Consider the following 17,109-nt stretch of genomic DNA (forward strand, 5'->3'; position numbering starts at 1 on the left):
AGAACTGACTGTTCCTTCCACCACCTTGGATTTCCATCTTTTTCTTATTTGTTTGAGAAGGCTATTAATATAATGTGTGTGTGTCTGCTCAGTCGTGTCCAACTCTTTGTGACCCCATAAACTGTAGCCTGCCATGCTCCTCTGTCCATGGAATTCTCCAGGCAAGAATACTGGAGTGGGTAGCCATTTCCTTCTCCAAGGGATCTTCTCGACCAAGGGATTGAACCTGGGTTTCCAGCATTGCAGGCAGAATCTTTACTGTTTGAACCACCAGGGAAGATTAATATAATACATAGGCCATATTTTAGTAGCAAATCTATGCTTCTCTCTCTCTCTTTCCTTAGGCTAACTCCTTGTTCTGAAGATTTATCATTTTACGTTAAGATCACCAGTTCCCTTGGAATTGATTTTTATATATAGTTCGTGATAAGGGTTCAATAACATGCTTTTCCTTAATGGATCTGCCTGCAATGCAGGAGATGCAGGAGATGCGGGTTCAGGATCCTGCAAGGGGACCCAAGATCCCCCCTGGGTTGGGAGGATCCCCTGGAAAAGAGCATGGCAACCCACTCCAGTATTCTTTCCAGGAATATCCCATGGACAGAGAAGCCTATTGGGCTATGGCTGTGGGGTCGCACAGTCGATCATGACTGAAGCAACTGAGTATGCACGCATGCCCAAGGGTCCAATAACGTGTTTTCCCTTATGGATACCCAATAGCTGCGTTTATTGAAGCAATTTTCCCCTAGAGATTTCACCAATCTTGTATAAGATTTATTTTGGTGGCTCAGAGGTTAAAGCATCTGCCTCCAATGTGGGAGACCCGGGTTTGATCCCTGGGTCAGGAAGATCCCCTGGAGAAGGAAATGGTAACCCACTCCAGTATTCTTGCTTGGAGAATCCCATGGATGGAGAAGCCTGGTAGGCTATAGTCCACGGGGTCGCAAAAGTTGGACACGACTGAGCGACTTCACCTTCCTGGATTACATGCTACTTTTTAAGTGTTACTGCCAATGTTATCTCTTTTTAAAGCATTTCATATTTGATTTGTTGCTGGTGTGTAGAAATGCATGCAGTTGGTTTCATTAAGTATTCAGCAACCTTGCTTAAACTTTTATTAATCCTAACAGTTGATCTATAGATTCTACCTTCCAGGTGTTTAATTGACATCATATGCAAACAACAGTTTTCTGTCTTCCTTTTCAACCTCTATAACTTTTCTTGTTCTTGCTTTATTGCCCTTGCTATTTAACCTCCAGTTCAATGCCAAATAGTAATGGTGATTGCAGGTACCCTTGTCTTGCAGGTGCTTGATCTCAAAGAGAAAGTGTTCATTGTTTTATCATTAAGTATCAAGTTTACTATAGTGTTTTTTGATATTTTTTTTTACAATATTAAGAGAGATCCCATTCATTTTCATTCTTTGCTAAGAGGTTGTTTTAATTTGTTTAATCAGAAATGAATGTTGACTTTTATTATGTGATTTTTTTTTCAGTTATTGATATGATATAGCTTCTTCAATCTGTTAGTATAATTGAAAACTGTATATGGATCGCTTTTTCAAAGTTAAACTAACTTACCTTCTTGTAGTAAATGTAACTGTCACATATTATATTTTGTATGTATCTAGATTTTGTTTGCTAATATTTTTATATAATTTTTACATTCTATGCTTATAGTTCCTTTCTTTCCTGTCCTTGTCAAATTATCAGGTTATTAAGGTTACATCTACTTTTATAAAATGATTTTTGTGTTTCTTTTTTTTTCCTATACTCTAGGTAAGTTTGTGAAAGAGCAGAATTACACCTTGAATTTTCAAATACCTCACCGGTAAAACCTTTGGACATCTGGAGTTTTTTGAGGAAGATTTAGTTCAGTTGAACTGTTGGTTCAGTTTGTTTATTGGTTATGGGACAGTGTGGATCTTGTATTTTTTCTTGCATCTGTTTTAGTAAATTTCTTATTTTTCTCTAGAAAAAATTTTCTACAGACTTCTTTCATGAAAAGTGGCTCTAATTTCTGCATAATCTTCTGTATCTCCTTTTTTTCCTCCTCTCAATCATATCACATTTGTTTTCCATTTTTTCATTCATAAAGAAAATTATCTTTCTTGTTTCCAGAGCTGTGGTAGGTTTTTTTTTCCTTTTAATACTTTCTGTTTTAGGAAGGAGGAGACATGTTTGTGCTTGGTCCACCATCTTAAGCTGAAAGGCCAACAAGGCTTGTCTTTTACAATCACATAAAGGATGAGTAAATATTTTCTGATGAAACAATATTAATACTTAAAAATAAGCAAAGCTATAACTTCTGATACTTACTATATTTTGCCATCAACTTTCTTTAGGAGTAAGAACCTAGTATGTTGAAGATTTCTTTTCACTATGGTTAGAAGGCTTATTTTCATCAAGCTGTAGCAGGCAAATGAGTCTCCGTGTTGCTGTACATATATTAGCATTATTAGTATTATTACAAAATAAGTTAAAATGATTTAAAAATATAAATTTACTGGAATAAAAGGAAGAAAGTAACCAGCAATTTTAAGGCTGTAAATCTCAAGAGATAATTCTCCAACGGTTTCTCATATTTCTGCATAGCTTGCGAGGAGAGGCAATAGCTATCCTGTTCTGGATCATATTTTTAAAAATTTTTGGTAAAAAACACCCAAAATTTATCTTAACCATTTAAAAATGTACAGTTAGTAGTATTAGTATGTTCACATTTTTGAGCAACAAATCTCTAGAACTTTTTCATCTTGTAAAACTGAAACTCTATACCCATTAAATATTAGCTTTGCATTTTCCCCTTCCCCTAGCCCTTGATAGCCACTATTTTTTCTGCCTGTATGAATTTGACTACACTACATGCCTCACATAAGTGGATCATGTAGTATTGATATTTGTCTTTTTTGACTGGCTTATTGTATTTAGCATAATGTCCGCAAGACTCACCCATGTAGCATGTGATAGATTTTCTCTCTAAGGCTGAATAATACTTCATTGTATGTATGTATCACATTTTATCCATTCATCTGCCTATGGACATTTGGTTTGCTTCTACTTCTTGGCTATTGTGAACTATTGTGAATAATATATGAACATCTATGTGCAGACATGTCTTTGAAAACCATTTTCAGTTCTTTAGGATATATACCCAGGAGTAGGATGACTGGATCATACGGCTATTTTATTTTTAACTTTTTGAGGAACTGCCATATTTTTCATAGTGGTTGTACCATTTTACTGTCCCACCAACAGTTCTTAAAGGTTCAGTTTCTCTACACACCAATATTTATTTTTTTTTCTTTTTGATAGTAGCCATTCTTGCAGGTGTGAGGTGATATCTTATAGTGGTTTTGATTTGCATATCCTTTTAAAGGATATTTGGATAGTGAGTAGCCTTGGGAACTAGAGATAGTATCTCCCTCCGGAGCAAAGGTTAGGTATGTTTGCTTATTTCCCATTATGAAATATTTGAATTAGCTAAGCTTGAGTTCTTCAGTTGTGACATAAACCTACTGTATGTGCAGCATCCATTTGAGCCCCTCCTTACTTGCATGTGACTTTAAGAGCAAGGGGAACCAATGCAAATAGGCAGCTCATGCTACTTGGTATGCCAATGAGTGGTAAAGTCCTTTTTCTGTTACCCAGATATATTGTGTTTTCTGCCAGCATCCATGAAAGTGGCAGACTAACTTGCTAGCTTTTAAATAGGGTGAAATCTGAGACCTTTCACAGTTTAGTTCAGTTCAGTTCAGTTGCTCAGTCGTGTCCGATTCTTTGCGACCCCATGGACTGCAGCACGACAGGCTTCCCTGTCCATCACCAACTCCCGGAACCTACTCAAACTCATATACAAGGAATCAGTGATGCCACCCAGCCATCTCATCCTCTGTCGTCCCCTTCTCTTCTCACCTTCAATCTTCCCCAGCATCAGGGTCTTCTCCAATGAGTTGGTTCTTCACGTCAGGTGCCCAAAGTATTGGAGTTTCAGCTTTAGCATCAGTCCTTCCAAAGAATATTCAGGACTGATTTCCTATTTTCAAACTGAAATGCAAAACTGCAAAGCGAGGACCTATTTAAACTGTTTCAGTAGTTACACAAATACAGATGTCTTCTCTAAGAACAGTATAGTCTTTTAAAAAAGTATATTGTTTGTTTTTCAGTGTTTAACTTTTCTTTTCATGTTAGTGCTGAGTTTCATGAGCGGCTAAGTAAAATTGATAAGCTGAAGAATAGATATGAAATTCTTACTGTTGTTATGCTGCCTCCTGAAGGAGAAGAGGAGAAAACACAGGCCTACTATGTAATAAAGGTAAGCTTAATGGATTTATGGGCTTCCCTGGTGGCTCTGATGGTAAATTATCCATCTGCAATGCAGGAGACCAGGCTTTGATCCCTGGGTTTGGAAGATCCTCTGGAGAAGGGAATGGCTATCCACTCCAGTATTCTTGTCTGGAGAATTCCACAGACAGAGGAGCCTGGTGGGCTATAGTCCGTGGGGTCTCAAAGAGGTGGATAGGACTGAGTGACTTACACTTACACTTCTAATGGATGTACAGTTGTGGTAAAATGAAGTATCCATTCAGTTCAGTTCAGTTCAATCACTCAGTCGTGTCAGACATTGCGACCCCATGAACCGCAGCACGCCAGGCCTCCCTGTCCATCACTAACTCCTGGAGTTCACCCAGACTCATGTCCATTGAATCAGTGATGCCATCCGACCATCTCATCCTCTGTTGTCCCCTTCTCCTCCCGCCTTCAATCTTTCCCAGCATCAGGGTCTTTTCAAATGAGTCAGCTCTTTGCATCAGGTAGCCAAAGTATTGGAGTTTCAGCATCAACATCAGTTCTTCCAATGAACATCCAGGACTGATGTCCTTTAAGATGGACTAGTTGGATCTCCTTGCAGTCCAAGAGACTCTCAAGAGTCTTCTCCAACACCACAGTTCAAAAACATCAAATCTTCGGTGCTCAGCTTTCTGCACAGTCCAACTCTCACATCCATACATGACCACTGGGAAAACTATAGCCTTGACTAGATGGACCTAGTTGACAAAGTAATGTCTCTGCTTTTTAATATAGTGTCTATGTTGGCCATAACTTTCCTTCCAAGGAGTAAGTGTCTTTGAATTTCATGGCTGCAATCACCATCTGCAGTGATTTTGGAGCCCAGAAAAATGAAGTCAGCCACTGTTTCCACTGTTTCCCCATCTATTTCCCATGAAGTGATGGGACCAGATGCCATGATCTTCATTTTCTGAATGTTGAACTTTAAACCAGCTTTTTCACTCTCCTCTTTCACTTTCATCAAGAAGCTCTTTAGTTCCTCTTCACTTTCTGCCATAAGGGCGGTGTCATCTACATATCTGAGGTTATTGATATTTCTCCCAGCAATCTTGACTCCAGCTTGTGCTTCTTCCAGCCCAGCATTTCTCATGATGTACTCTGCATATAAGTTAAATGAGCAGGGTGACAATATACAGCCTTGATGTACTCCCTTTCCTAGTTGGAACCAGTCTGTTGTTCCATGTCCAATTCTAACTGTTGCTTCCTGACCTGCATATACATTTCTCAAGAGGCAGGTCAGGTGGTCTGGTATTCCCATTTGTTCCAGAATTTTCCTCAGTTTATTGTGACCCATACAGTCAAAGGCTTTGGCGTAGTCAATAAAGCAGAAATAGATGTTTTTCTGGAACTCTCTTGGTTTTTCTATGATCCAGCAGATGTTGGCAATTTGATCTCTGGTTCCTCTGCCTTTTCTAAATTAGCTTGAACATCTGGAAGATCACAGTTCACGTATTGCTAAAGCCTGGCTTGGAGAATTTTGAGCATTACTTTACTAGCATGTGAGATGAGTGCAATTGTGCGATAGTTTGAGCATTCTTTGGCATTGCCTTTCTTTGGGATTGGAATGAATCCCAAGCTCTTTGTTATCAATGAAAATGCCTTTTTTTTTTGCTATGGAATTTCAAATTTCATAGCACTCCAGTAGTTATTGCACATAATTAGGGTCATAGAACATGAGTTGCTAGATGGAGGTACTGAAGGAATAGTAGTTTTATACACATGAGGTCAAAGAAAAGCCTAGACCATTCTGACACAGGTTGTTGTTTTTTTTTTTTTTTTTTGGCTATCATTTGTGTCACGTTCAGTTCAGTTCACTTCAGTCGCTCAGTTGTGTCTGTCTCTTTGCAACCCCATGGACTGCATGCAGCCTCCCAGGCTTCCCTGCCCATCAACTCCCGGAATTTACTCAAACTCATGTCCATTGAGTCGGTGATCCATCCAACCATCTCATCCTCTGTTGTCCTCTTCTGTTACCTTCAATCTTTCTCAGCATCAGGGTCTTTTCTAGTGAGTCAGTTCTTCACATCTGTGTCATGTTATGTTCCCCCATTTATTCAAAGTTCATAAACTCTTTTACTCTAAAACCTACTATCACTCTCAGTATCACATGCTTGTGACAACCCATTCACTTTAGGCTCAAAGCTTTACTTCACTGTATCCACTCATATGACCACAACCTAGATTTTGTCTCTTGGAGCTCCACCACCTCTGAATCTTACACTCCAGTTTACCATTGCTGTCCTGGTATGGCAGATATCCAGAGAGGAAGGGGGCTGTTCCTTTGCCTTCATATTAGGAGACAAACAGATCAGATAAATTTACTGTTTTTTTCCTGATGTTTTGAGAGTTGATTGCCATCTTGTGGTTGACTTCTAGCTTATTCTTCAGTTTCCTTCTGTAGCCCTTCTTTTAGGCTGCCCTGAACACATACTATATGTCTGCTACTTTGCCTCAGGAAATTCCATCCAACCTATATGAGAAATGAGTCCCAGCTCTCAAATGCTTCTTACCTCATCAGTCTTTAGTACCTCAGGCTTCTGTCCACTATTAACAGTATTTTCCTCCTCTCAGGTTTTGAAGGTTCCCAAGGGGTGAATTGGAGGCTCTATTCTGTTAATTCTTTGGGAAGTAGATAGATGCTGCAATTGCAGTGAAGTTTCTCTCCCAACAAGGGGTCTGATGAGAGTGACATAAAAAGCACTGGTGTTACAGTGCTTTTGTCCGAGTCTTAATTCTATCACTGATTAGGTAGGTTACCTTGAATAAGTTACTAAACCATTTGGGGCCTCAGTGTCCTCACTTGCAAAATTAGGATACTGTTACATTTGTTGTAAGAAGTAAATGAGAAAATATATGTAAAGCCCTTAAAGCAGTGCCTGGAACAGAATGAGCTCTCAATGAATGCTAGCTGAAATTATTGTTATTGCTGTTATGATGATGTTGATGGGAAGTATCCACCTTTTAGGAAAAAACAGGCAGGTCATATGAGGAGGAGTATTCCTTTGCACCAATGTAACTAATATGTGACATTAATCAAGGCTGTCAGTTGTTCTCAATTTCCTGATGCCACATTCCACTTTCCATCTTCTCCAGGGTTCATAGCTTGCCACACAGTTATTTACATGTTATGTTTATAGCACATTTAAATGTTTTTTTTTTAGTTTGAAAATCATTTTTTTTTAATTTTAATTTTTATTTTACAATACTGTATTGGTTTTGCCATACATTGACATGAATCCACCACGGGTGTACATGAGTTCCCAAACATGAACCCCCCTCCCAGCTCCCACCTCATATCATCTCTCTGGATCATCCCCGTGCACCAGCCCCAAGCATCCTGTATCCTGCATCAAACATAGACTAGCGATTCGTTTCTTATATGATAGTATACATGTTTCAATGCCATTCTCCCAAATCATCCCACCCTCTCCCTCTCCCTCTCTCTCAGAGTCCAAAAGTCCATGCTACACATCTGTGTCTCTTTTGCTGTCTCTCATACAGGGTCATCATTACCATCTTTCTAAATTCCATATATATGTGTTAGTAAATGTTTTACTCACTATACCTCATGTGTGCCAGTTGTATAAAACTGAAACTTTCTTTAATAACTAAAGTCAGTCTGGCTTATGTTGAGAAAAACCATCCATGGTCTGAAAATGGGGAAAAGCAATCAGTGGGTGTACAATGATGCCACTTCATGGTGACAAAGAAGGTTTGCCATTTTCTATCAGGCCCTCCAGGGATTATCTGATTCTACAGGAATGCACACCTCTGACTGATTTTCTGTTGACTAATCTATTTTACCATTCTCTAGAGGGATAGACTTTATCTTATGGAAAAATGATGGTAATGCATATGATTCTCACTCATAACAATGCAAATGAATTTTGCCCAGTGTAATACAACTCACTTATGCTTGTAGGAAAGATAACCTAAGCATTATATTTTATTACCAAAGCCTTTGACAGTGTGGATCACAATAAACTGTGGAAAATTCTGAAAGAGATGGGAATACCAGACCACCTGACCTGCCTCTTGAGAAACCTGTATGCAGGCCAGGAAGCCACAGTTAGAACTGGACATGGAACAACAGACTGGTTCCAAATAGGCAAAGGAGTAAGTACATCAAGGCTGTATATTGTCACCCTGCTCATTTAACTTATATGCAGAGTACATCATGAGAAACGCTGGGCTGGAAGAAGCACAAGCTGGAATCAAGATTCCCGGGAGAAATATCAATAACCTCAGATATGCAGATGACACCACCCTTATGGCAGAAAGTGAAGAGGAACTAAAGAGCCTCTTGATGAAAGTGAAAGAGGAGAATGAAAAAGCTGGTTTAAAGCTCAACATTCAGAAAACGAAGATCATGGCATCTGGTCCCATCACTTCATGGGAAATAGATGGGGAAACAGTGGAAACAGTGTCAGACTTTATATTTTTGGGCTCCAAAATCACTGCAGATGGTGATTGCAGCCATGAAATTAAAAGACGCTTACTTCTGGGAAGGAAAGTTATGTCCAACCTAGATAGCATATAAGCAGAGACATTACTTTGTCAACAAAGGTCCGTCTAGTCAAGACTATGTTTTGTGGTCATGTGGTCATGTATGGATGTGAGAGTTGGACTGTGAAGAAAGCTGAGCACCGAAGAATTGATGCTTTTGAACTGTGGTGTTGGAGAAGACTCTTGAGAGTCCCTTGGACTGCAAGGAGATCCAACTAGTCCATCTTAAAGGAGATCAGTCCTGGGTGTTCATTGGAAGGACTGATGCTGAAGCTGAAACTCCAATACTTTGGCCACCTCATGTGAAGAGTTTACTCATTGGAAAAGACCCTGATGCTGGGAGGGATTGGGGGCAGGAGGAGAAGGGAACGACACAGGATGAGATGGCTGGGTGGCATCACCAATCGATGGACAAGAGTTTGGGTAAACTCCGGGAGTTGGTGATGGACAGGGTGGCCTGGCGTGCTGCGATTCATGGGGTCACAGAGTCAGACATGACAGAGTGAACTGAACTGAATTGAAAAGATATTAGCCCGTTTTATATCTATAAGAAAGAAAATTAATTTCAGCATTTCTGACTCTCTATGTGTGTAAAATCTGTTCTAATTCTCTTTTTGAACTTGTCTGAATGTCTTACTGGTTCCTTCACTAATGAATTGTATAAACTCTTTGACATGTTTATGTTCATATGAGCATAATATTTAACTTTTTGAAAATATGATTTCAGCAGTTTCACTGCTGGAAAAAACTTAGAAGCTAAACATCATTTCTAGTTTTGAATGTCGTAGACTTAGGATGTAAATTCACTCAATTCAGGCTCCTTTCCTTTCCTTATATCCTTTACATTCCTCCTGGAGGTGATCTTTCCTGATAGGCACATATATGTATGTTTATAGCACAGGGGGAGAGGAGTTTGGTTATAGAGCAAACCACTCTTATTTTCTGCATACTCTATTTCAGGGGTAAGCAAACCAAGGACTCTGGGCTAAATGCTGCCCACTACCATTTTATAAATAAGCGCTGAACCGCACAATACATAAACTCATTCATTTATTTATTGTCTCTGGCTGCTTTCATGCTACAGTAGCAGTGGTATTAAGTACTAGTGGTTTAGAGACTGACTGGCCCATAAAGCCTAAAATATTTACTCTTTCCCATACTGTTTGGTGACCCCTTGTATTAATTTGTTAGAGCTGCTATAAGAAAGTATCACAATTAGGTAGCTTATACTATAGACATCTCACAGTTGTAGTGGCTGGAAGTCCAAGATGAAGGTGTCAGCAGGATTGGTTCTTTCTAAGGGTTGGGAGGGACAATATGTTATATGCCTCTCTCTTAGTTTTTGGTGGTTTGCTGGCAGTTTTTGGAATTCCTTAGCTTATGGAAGCATCATCATTAGCTCTGCCTTCATCTTCACATGGCATTCTTCTTGTGTTTCTTCAGCCTTTCTTCTTTGTCTGTGTTTGTGTTCAAATTTCCCATTTTTGTAAGGACACTAGGGATAGTGGACTAGGGCCTACCCTAATGAGTTCATCATAACTTGACTACATCTGCGAAGACCCTATTTCCATATATGGTCACATTCTGAGGTACTGAGGGTTGGGACTTCTTGTAATTTTTTTTAGGTTAACAGTTCAACCCACAGTCCTCATTTTTGGTCCTGCAAGTATCCTCTTGTCTGTTACACACATGGTCATGTTCCCTTTTACCCACCTTGTATTCAGTCAGTCAGTCATGTCTGACTCTTTGTGACCCCATGGACTACAGCACATGAGACTTCCCTGTCCTTCACCATCTCCTGGAGCTTGCTTAAACTCATGTCCCTTGAGTTGGTGATGATATCCAACCATCTTGTCCCGCTGTCCCCTTCTCCTCCTGCTTTCAATCTTTCCCACCTTAGCAGCTTCTATATCTGACTCTTAAAAGAGTCAGAAAAAAATAGAATCAGCAATCAGTGAAGGTCTAGTTCAGTTCAGTTGCTCAGTCGTGTCTGACTCTTTGTGACCCCATGAATCGCAGCACGCCAGGCCTCCTTCCCTGTCCATCACCAACTCCTGGAGTTCACTCAGACTTACGTGCATTGAGTCAGTGATGCCATCCAGCCATCTCATCCTCTGTCATCCCCTTCTCCTCCTGCCCCCAATCGCTCCCAGCATCAGAGTCTTTTCCAGTGAGTCAACTCTTCACATGAGGTGGTCAAAGTACTGGAGTTTCAGCTTTAGCATCATTCCTTCCAAAGAAATCCCAGGGCTAATCTCCTTCAGAATGGACTGGTTGGATCTCCTTGCAGTCCAAGGGACTCTTAAGAGTCTTCTCCAACACCACAGTTCAAAAGCATCAAATCTTCAATGCTCAGCTTTCTTCACAGTCCAACTCTCACATCCATACATGACCACTGGAAAAACCATAGCCTTGACTCGACAGACCTTTGTTGGCAAAGTAATATCTCTGCTTTTCAATATGCTATCTAGCATCTTTCAAATCACATTTCCAAGTTCCCTTTTATCTTTATAAGGAAACAGTTCAATTCTGATCAGAATTTAATGAAACAGCCCAATAAAATTACTTAAAAATATTGACAGAAAGGTATAAACATTTTTTCCAAATAACTGCTCTTCTAATCCAGGATAAAAGGTAAACATTATATAATTGGTGATTTACAGGCAAATGGGACCATAAAGGTTTAGAAGTTTAAGGTATATATGGAACGAGATCAGGAATTTGTATAAATGAACAAATCCAATGCCTTTATTTGACAAACTGAACTTGGAGTAGTGAAGTAAATTATTTAATGCTATTCAGCTTACTAGTGGGAAATCTGTTTTGACTCATTCTAGCTCTTTTCCCGACTACACTATATTTTAAATGAAATGTTTGCTAATTCTAAACTCAGCTTGAAAGAATTAGATGTAATTTATCTCAGAATTTTTTTTTTGCTAAGCTTTTTATTGCATACTATTTGATATAACATGTATATCTTGAGGCATAATAAAACAATAAACAGTGAAAATGTTAAGAATTGAAATGTTACCAAAACTCTTCCAGAGACCACATTTTGATTTAAAGATAGATACTTTGGATTGAATAACTTTACCAAAGAAACTATTGGTTGATTTTGCCTTAAAATAGGTCTTGGAACTTTTTTTTTAAACCTTATTAAAGTATAGTTTATTTGTTTCGTGTTAAATTTCTGCTGTACAGCAAGGTGATTCAGTTATACATTCATATATTCTTTTTCCAATATTCTTTCCCATTATGGTTTATTCAGTAGGATCTTGTTGTTTATCCAGCCCGTATATATTAGTTTGCATCTGCTAATATCAAACTCCCATCCCTTCCCCACCTCCTCTCCCTTGGTGACCACACGTCTGTTCTCTATGTCAATCAGTTTATTTTTAGAAATACATTTTATCAAAATTTGCGTGTAACTGAGCCAATTGTAATATCTAACACTTTAGGAAAGAACTAAAATATAGTTAATTTCACAATAGTGAACCTGAGAAGGACTTTAAAAAGAAAAACTGGAGATCTTAAGTTATGTAAAATTTGATCAGGTTTGAAGGAGGCAGTAATGTTGACTGTGAGAACTTTTTGCTTGCTTAGAATAAATGAGAACTAGAGGTTTGATTCCTGAACCCTGCTTTTACCATCAGTTCAGTTCAGTTGCTCAGTCGTGTCCGACTCTTTGCAACCCCATGAATCGCAGCACGCCAGGCCTCCCTGTCCATCACCAACTCCTGGAGTTCACTCAGACTTGCGTCCATCGAGTCAGTGATGCCATCCAGCCATCTCATCCTCTGTCGTCCCCTTCTTCTCCTGTCCCCAATCCCTCCCAGCATCAAAGTCTTTTCCAATGAGTTAACTCTTCGCATGAGGTGGCCAAAATACTGGAGTTTCAGCTTCAGCATCATTCCTTCCAAACAAATCCCAGTGTTGACCTCCTTCAGAATGGACTGGTTGGATCTCCTTGCAGTCCAAGGGACTCTCAAGAGTCTTCTCCAACACCACAGTTCAAAAGCATCAATTCTTTGGCGCTCAGCCTTCTTCACCGTCCAACTCTCACATCCATACATGACTACTGAAAAAACCATAGCCTTGACTAGATGGACCTTAGTCAGCAAACTAATGTCTCTGCTTTTCAATATGCTATCTAGGTTGGTCATAACTTTTCTTCCAAGGAGTAAGCGTCTTTTAATTTCATGGCTGCAGTCACCATCTGCAGTGATTTGGGAGCCCAAAAATATAAAGTCTGACACTGTTTCCACTGTTTCCCCATCTATTTCCCATGAAGTGATGGGACCAGATGTTATGATCTTTGTTTTCTCAGTGTTCAGATTTAAGCCAACTTTTTCACTCTCCTCTTTTACTTTCATCAAGAGGCTTTTTAGTTCCTCTTCACTTTCTGCCATAAGGGTGGTGTCATCTGCATATCTGAGGTTATTGATATTTCTCCTGGAAATCTTGATTCCAGCTTGTGTTTCTTACAGTCCAGCGTTTCTCATGATGTACTCTGCATATAAGTTAAATAAGCAGGGTGACAATATACATCCTTGACGTACTCCTTTTCCTATTTGGAACCAGTCTGTTGTTCCATGTCCAGTTCTAACTGTGGCTTCCTGGCCTGTATACAGATTTCTCAAGAGGCAGGTCAGGTGGTCTGGTATTCCCATCTGTTCCAGAATTTTCCACAGTTTCTTGTGATCCACACAGTCAGAGGCTTTGGCATAGTCAATAAAGCAGAAATAGATGTTTTTTCTGGAAATTTCTTGCTTTTTTTCATGATCCAGCGGATGTTGGCAATTTGATCTCTTGTTCCTCTGCCTTTTCTAAAACCAGCTTGAACATCCGGAAGTTCATGGTTCACGTATTGCTGAAGCCTGGCTTGGAGAATTTTGAGCATTACTTTACTAGCGTGTGAGATGAGTGCAATTGTGTGGTAGTTTGAGCATTCTTTGGCATTGCCTTTCTTTGAGATTGGAATGAAAACTGACCTTTTCCAGTCCTATGGCCACTGCTGAGTTTTCCAAATTTGTTGGTCATTAAAAACCAATAGTCTTCTGGACCTCCCTGGTGGACCAGTGGCTAAATTTGCATCTGCTAATCCCAAACTCCCACTCTTTCCCTCCTCTACCCCACCCTTTGCAACTTCAAGTCTGTTTAATATGTCTGTGGGACTGTTTGTTTCATAGATAGGCTTGTTTTAGAGTCTGCATGTAAGTGATATTATGATATTTGTCTTTCTCTCTTACTTCACTTAGTATAACCTCTAGGTCCACCATGTTGCTGCATATTGCATTATTTCATTCTTTTCTATAGCTGAGTTAATATTCCATTGTATATATGTACCACATCTATCCATTCATCTGTCTATGGACATATAAGTTGTTTCCATGTCTTGTGAATAATATTGTGAACAGAGGGGTCCATGTATCTTCTCTGAATTATCATTTTATATGGGTATATGCCCAGGAGTAGGATTGTTGGATCATATGGCAACTGGTTTTTTCAGGAACCTTCATACAGGTCTTCCACAGTGGCAGCACCAATTTACATTCCCACTAACAGTGTAGAAAGATTCCCTTTTCTTCACATCTTCTCTAGCATGTGTTATTTTTAGATTTTATGATGATGGCTGTTCTGACTGGTGTAAGGTTAGGGTTAGGGTTAGTTTTGATTTGAATTTCTGTAATGATCAGTGAGAAATGCTGGACTGGAAGAAACACAAGCTGGAATCAAGATTGCTGGGAGAAATATCAATAACCTCAGATATGCAGATGACACCACCCTTATGGCAGAAAGTGAAGAGGAACTAAAAAGCCTCTTGATGAAAGTGAAAGACGAGAGTGAAAAAGTTGGCTTAAAGCTCAACATTCAGAAAACGAAGATCATGGCATCTGGTCCCATCACTTCATGGGAAATAGATGGGGAATCAGTGGAAACAGTGGCTGACTTTATATTTTTGGGCTCCAAAATCACTGCAGATGGTGACTGCAGCCATGAAATTAAAAGACGCTTACTCCTTGGAAGAAAAGTTATGAGCAACCTAGATAGCATATTCAAAAGCAGAGACATTAGTTTGCTGACTAAGGTCCATCTAGTCAAGCCTATGGTTTTTCCAGTAGTTATGTATGGATGTGAGAGTTGGACGGTGAAGAAGGCTGAGCGCCAAAGAATTGATGCTTTTGAACTGTGGTGTTAGAGAAGACTCTTGAGAGTCCCTTGGACTGCAAGGAGATCCAACCAGTCCATTCTGAAGGAGGTCAACCCTGGGATTTGTTTGGAAGGAATGATGCTGAAGCTGAAACTCCAGTACTTGGGCCACCTCATGCGAAGAGTTAACTCACTGGAAAAGACTTTGATGCTGGGAGGGACTGGGGGCAGGAGTAGAAGGGGACGACTGAGGATGAGATGGCTGGATGGCATCACTGACTCGATGGACGTGAATCTGAGTGAACTCCAGGAGTTGGTGATGGACAGGGAGGCCTGGCGTGCTGCGATTCATGGGGTTGCAAAGAGTCGGACACAACTGAGCGACTGAACTGAACTGAATGAATAGTGATGAGCATCTTTTCATGGGGGCATTTTTAAATATATATGCATATTATCTCTCTCAGTCTTTAATTGAAGAAGTGTTTTGGAACTGTTTTGGTACAACTCTAGAAGGCCTAATCCAGAAGTCCACTGACTGCTCACTGAGGAATTTTTGGTTTTTAGCAGTTTAGACTTCACTTGTTCCTGGCCACATTTATCATAATTATCTTTAAAGCTGTTTTAAAATATGATAATAAATACATGAAGTGAAGTGTTAGTTGCTCACTTCTGTATGACTCTGCAACCCCCCGGACTGTAGCCAACCAGGCTTTGTCCATGGGATTTTCCAGGCAAGGATACTGGAGTGGGTTAACATTTCCTTCTCCAGGAATATATACATGAAATTGGGCTCAAAATTTGCTGTTTTAATAGTTTTTAAGTGTACAGTTCAGTAGTATTAAGTATATTCATACTGTTATGCAGTCAACACAACAGCCGTCTCCAGAACTTTATCTTTCAGAACTGAAACTGTACCTGTTAAACAGTAACTCCCCATTTCTCCCTCCCTGAAATCCCTGGCAACCACCAATCTACTTCGCTTTTGTGAATCTGACTACTCTAGGTGCCTCATGTAAGTAGAATCATGCAGTATTTTTTCCTATTAAAAATATTAAATCTCTGGGGTGGGAAGATCCCCTAGAGAGTAAAATGGGAAGCCACTCCAATATTCTTCCAGGAGAATTCCATGGACAGAGGAGCCTGGTGGGTTACATTCCATGGGGTTGCTGAGTTGGACACAACTGAGCAACTAACACTTTTACTTTCATGGGTTTAGCTTGCTAACCTCTTTTATTCCTAAGATAAAATGACAAAGTGTGCCAAGCCTCTTCCAGGCAAGAAACATACATTCCTTTTATTTAATATCTAGTTTGAAACCTCTTCTACTCAACCTTTTCTTTTCTCAGTAAAGTTTATATTTTTTGGTCATTTTTGTTTGAGTTTTCATGATAAGTTTTAGTTAACTCCCATCATGGTTTTGTATCCTAAGTGCTATATTTGGAAGGCCTTCAGGATTTGGTAAATCAAGTGCAAGAAATAAATGCTTGGTGCTGCATGTACGTCCCAAGGCAAATTGGTATTGTTGTGAGTGAAGTACTTCCTGCCCTGATCACAGACATTCTTCTGCCCCCTCCCCACATCATGATAAATATTTTTAACCAATCTATTCTATTCTGTTTTAAATAGGCTGCTCAAGAAAAAGAAGAACTTCAAAGGGAAGGTGACAGTTTGGATGCTAAGATCAACAAAGCTGAAAAAGAAATCTATGCTCTAGGAAACACCCTGCAAGTGCTGAACAGCTGCAACAACAATTACAAACAATCTTTTCAGAAAGTGACTCCATCTAGTATGTAGAAATTACTGAAACTTTTAAATTAATGTACATGCAATGAAAGCTGCATAGTTATTTTAAAAAGAGGATCACTATGCGATAAGGAAAACAAATGCATCATATTTGATTCAGCTGGAAAACCTAATCACCACAACCCCCCTTCCCTCCCCCACTTAAAATAAGTGCTAAGGTGTTAATTCCACCTGTTACTAGTTGTAGTGATGTGGCATAGTACTCCTCTACGGAGTTCATTTCAAATCTGAAAAAAACAGCAGTATACTGGGTGCTGTATGTTGACAAAATAAGAATTGTTATTTCACATACTATTTTTCAAAA

The 17,109-nt window shown here is 39.5% G+C and overlaps 1 protein-coding gene across 1 annotated transcript in view; it reads left to right on the top strand.

Annotated features, from left to right (window-relative positions):
* The window catches only part of CCDC39 (coiled-coil domain containing 39), a 54,901-nt gene that overhangs the window by 31,982 nt on the left and 5,810 nt on the right, over positions 1–17,109 (top strand). The window contains exons 14-15 of the mRNA XM_052647016.1: positions 4,188–4,311; positions 16,629–16,788. Of these exons, the coding sequence (XP_052502976.1) occupies positions 4,188–4,311; positions 16,629–16,788 (284 nt within the window). The remainder of the gene's footprint in view (positions 1–4,187; positions 4,312–16,628; positions 16,789–17,109) is intronic.

This window comes from Budorcas taxicolor, chromosome 1 (assembly GCF_023091745.1).
Source record: "Budorcas taxicolor isolate Tak-1 chromosome 1, Takin1.1, whole genome shotgun sequence".
Classification (NCBI taxonomy): Eukaryota; Metazoa; Chordata; class Mammalia; order Artiodactyla; family Bovidae; genus Budorcas; species Budorcas taxicolor.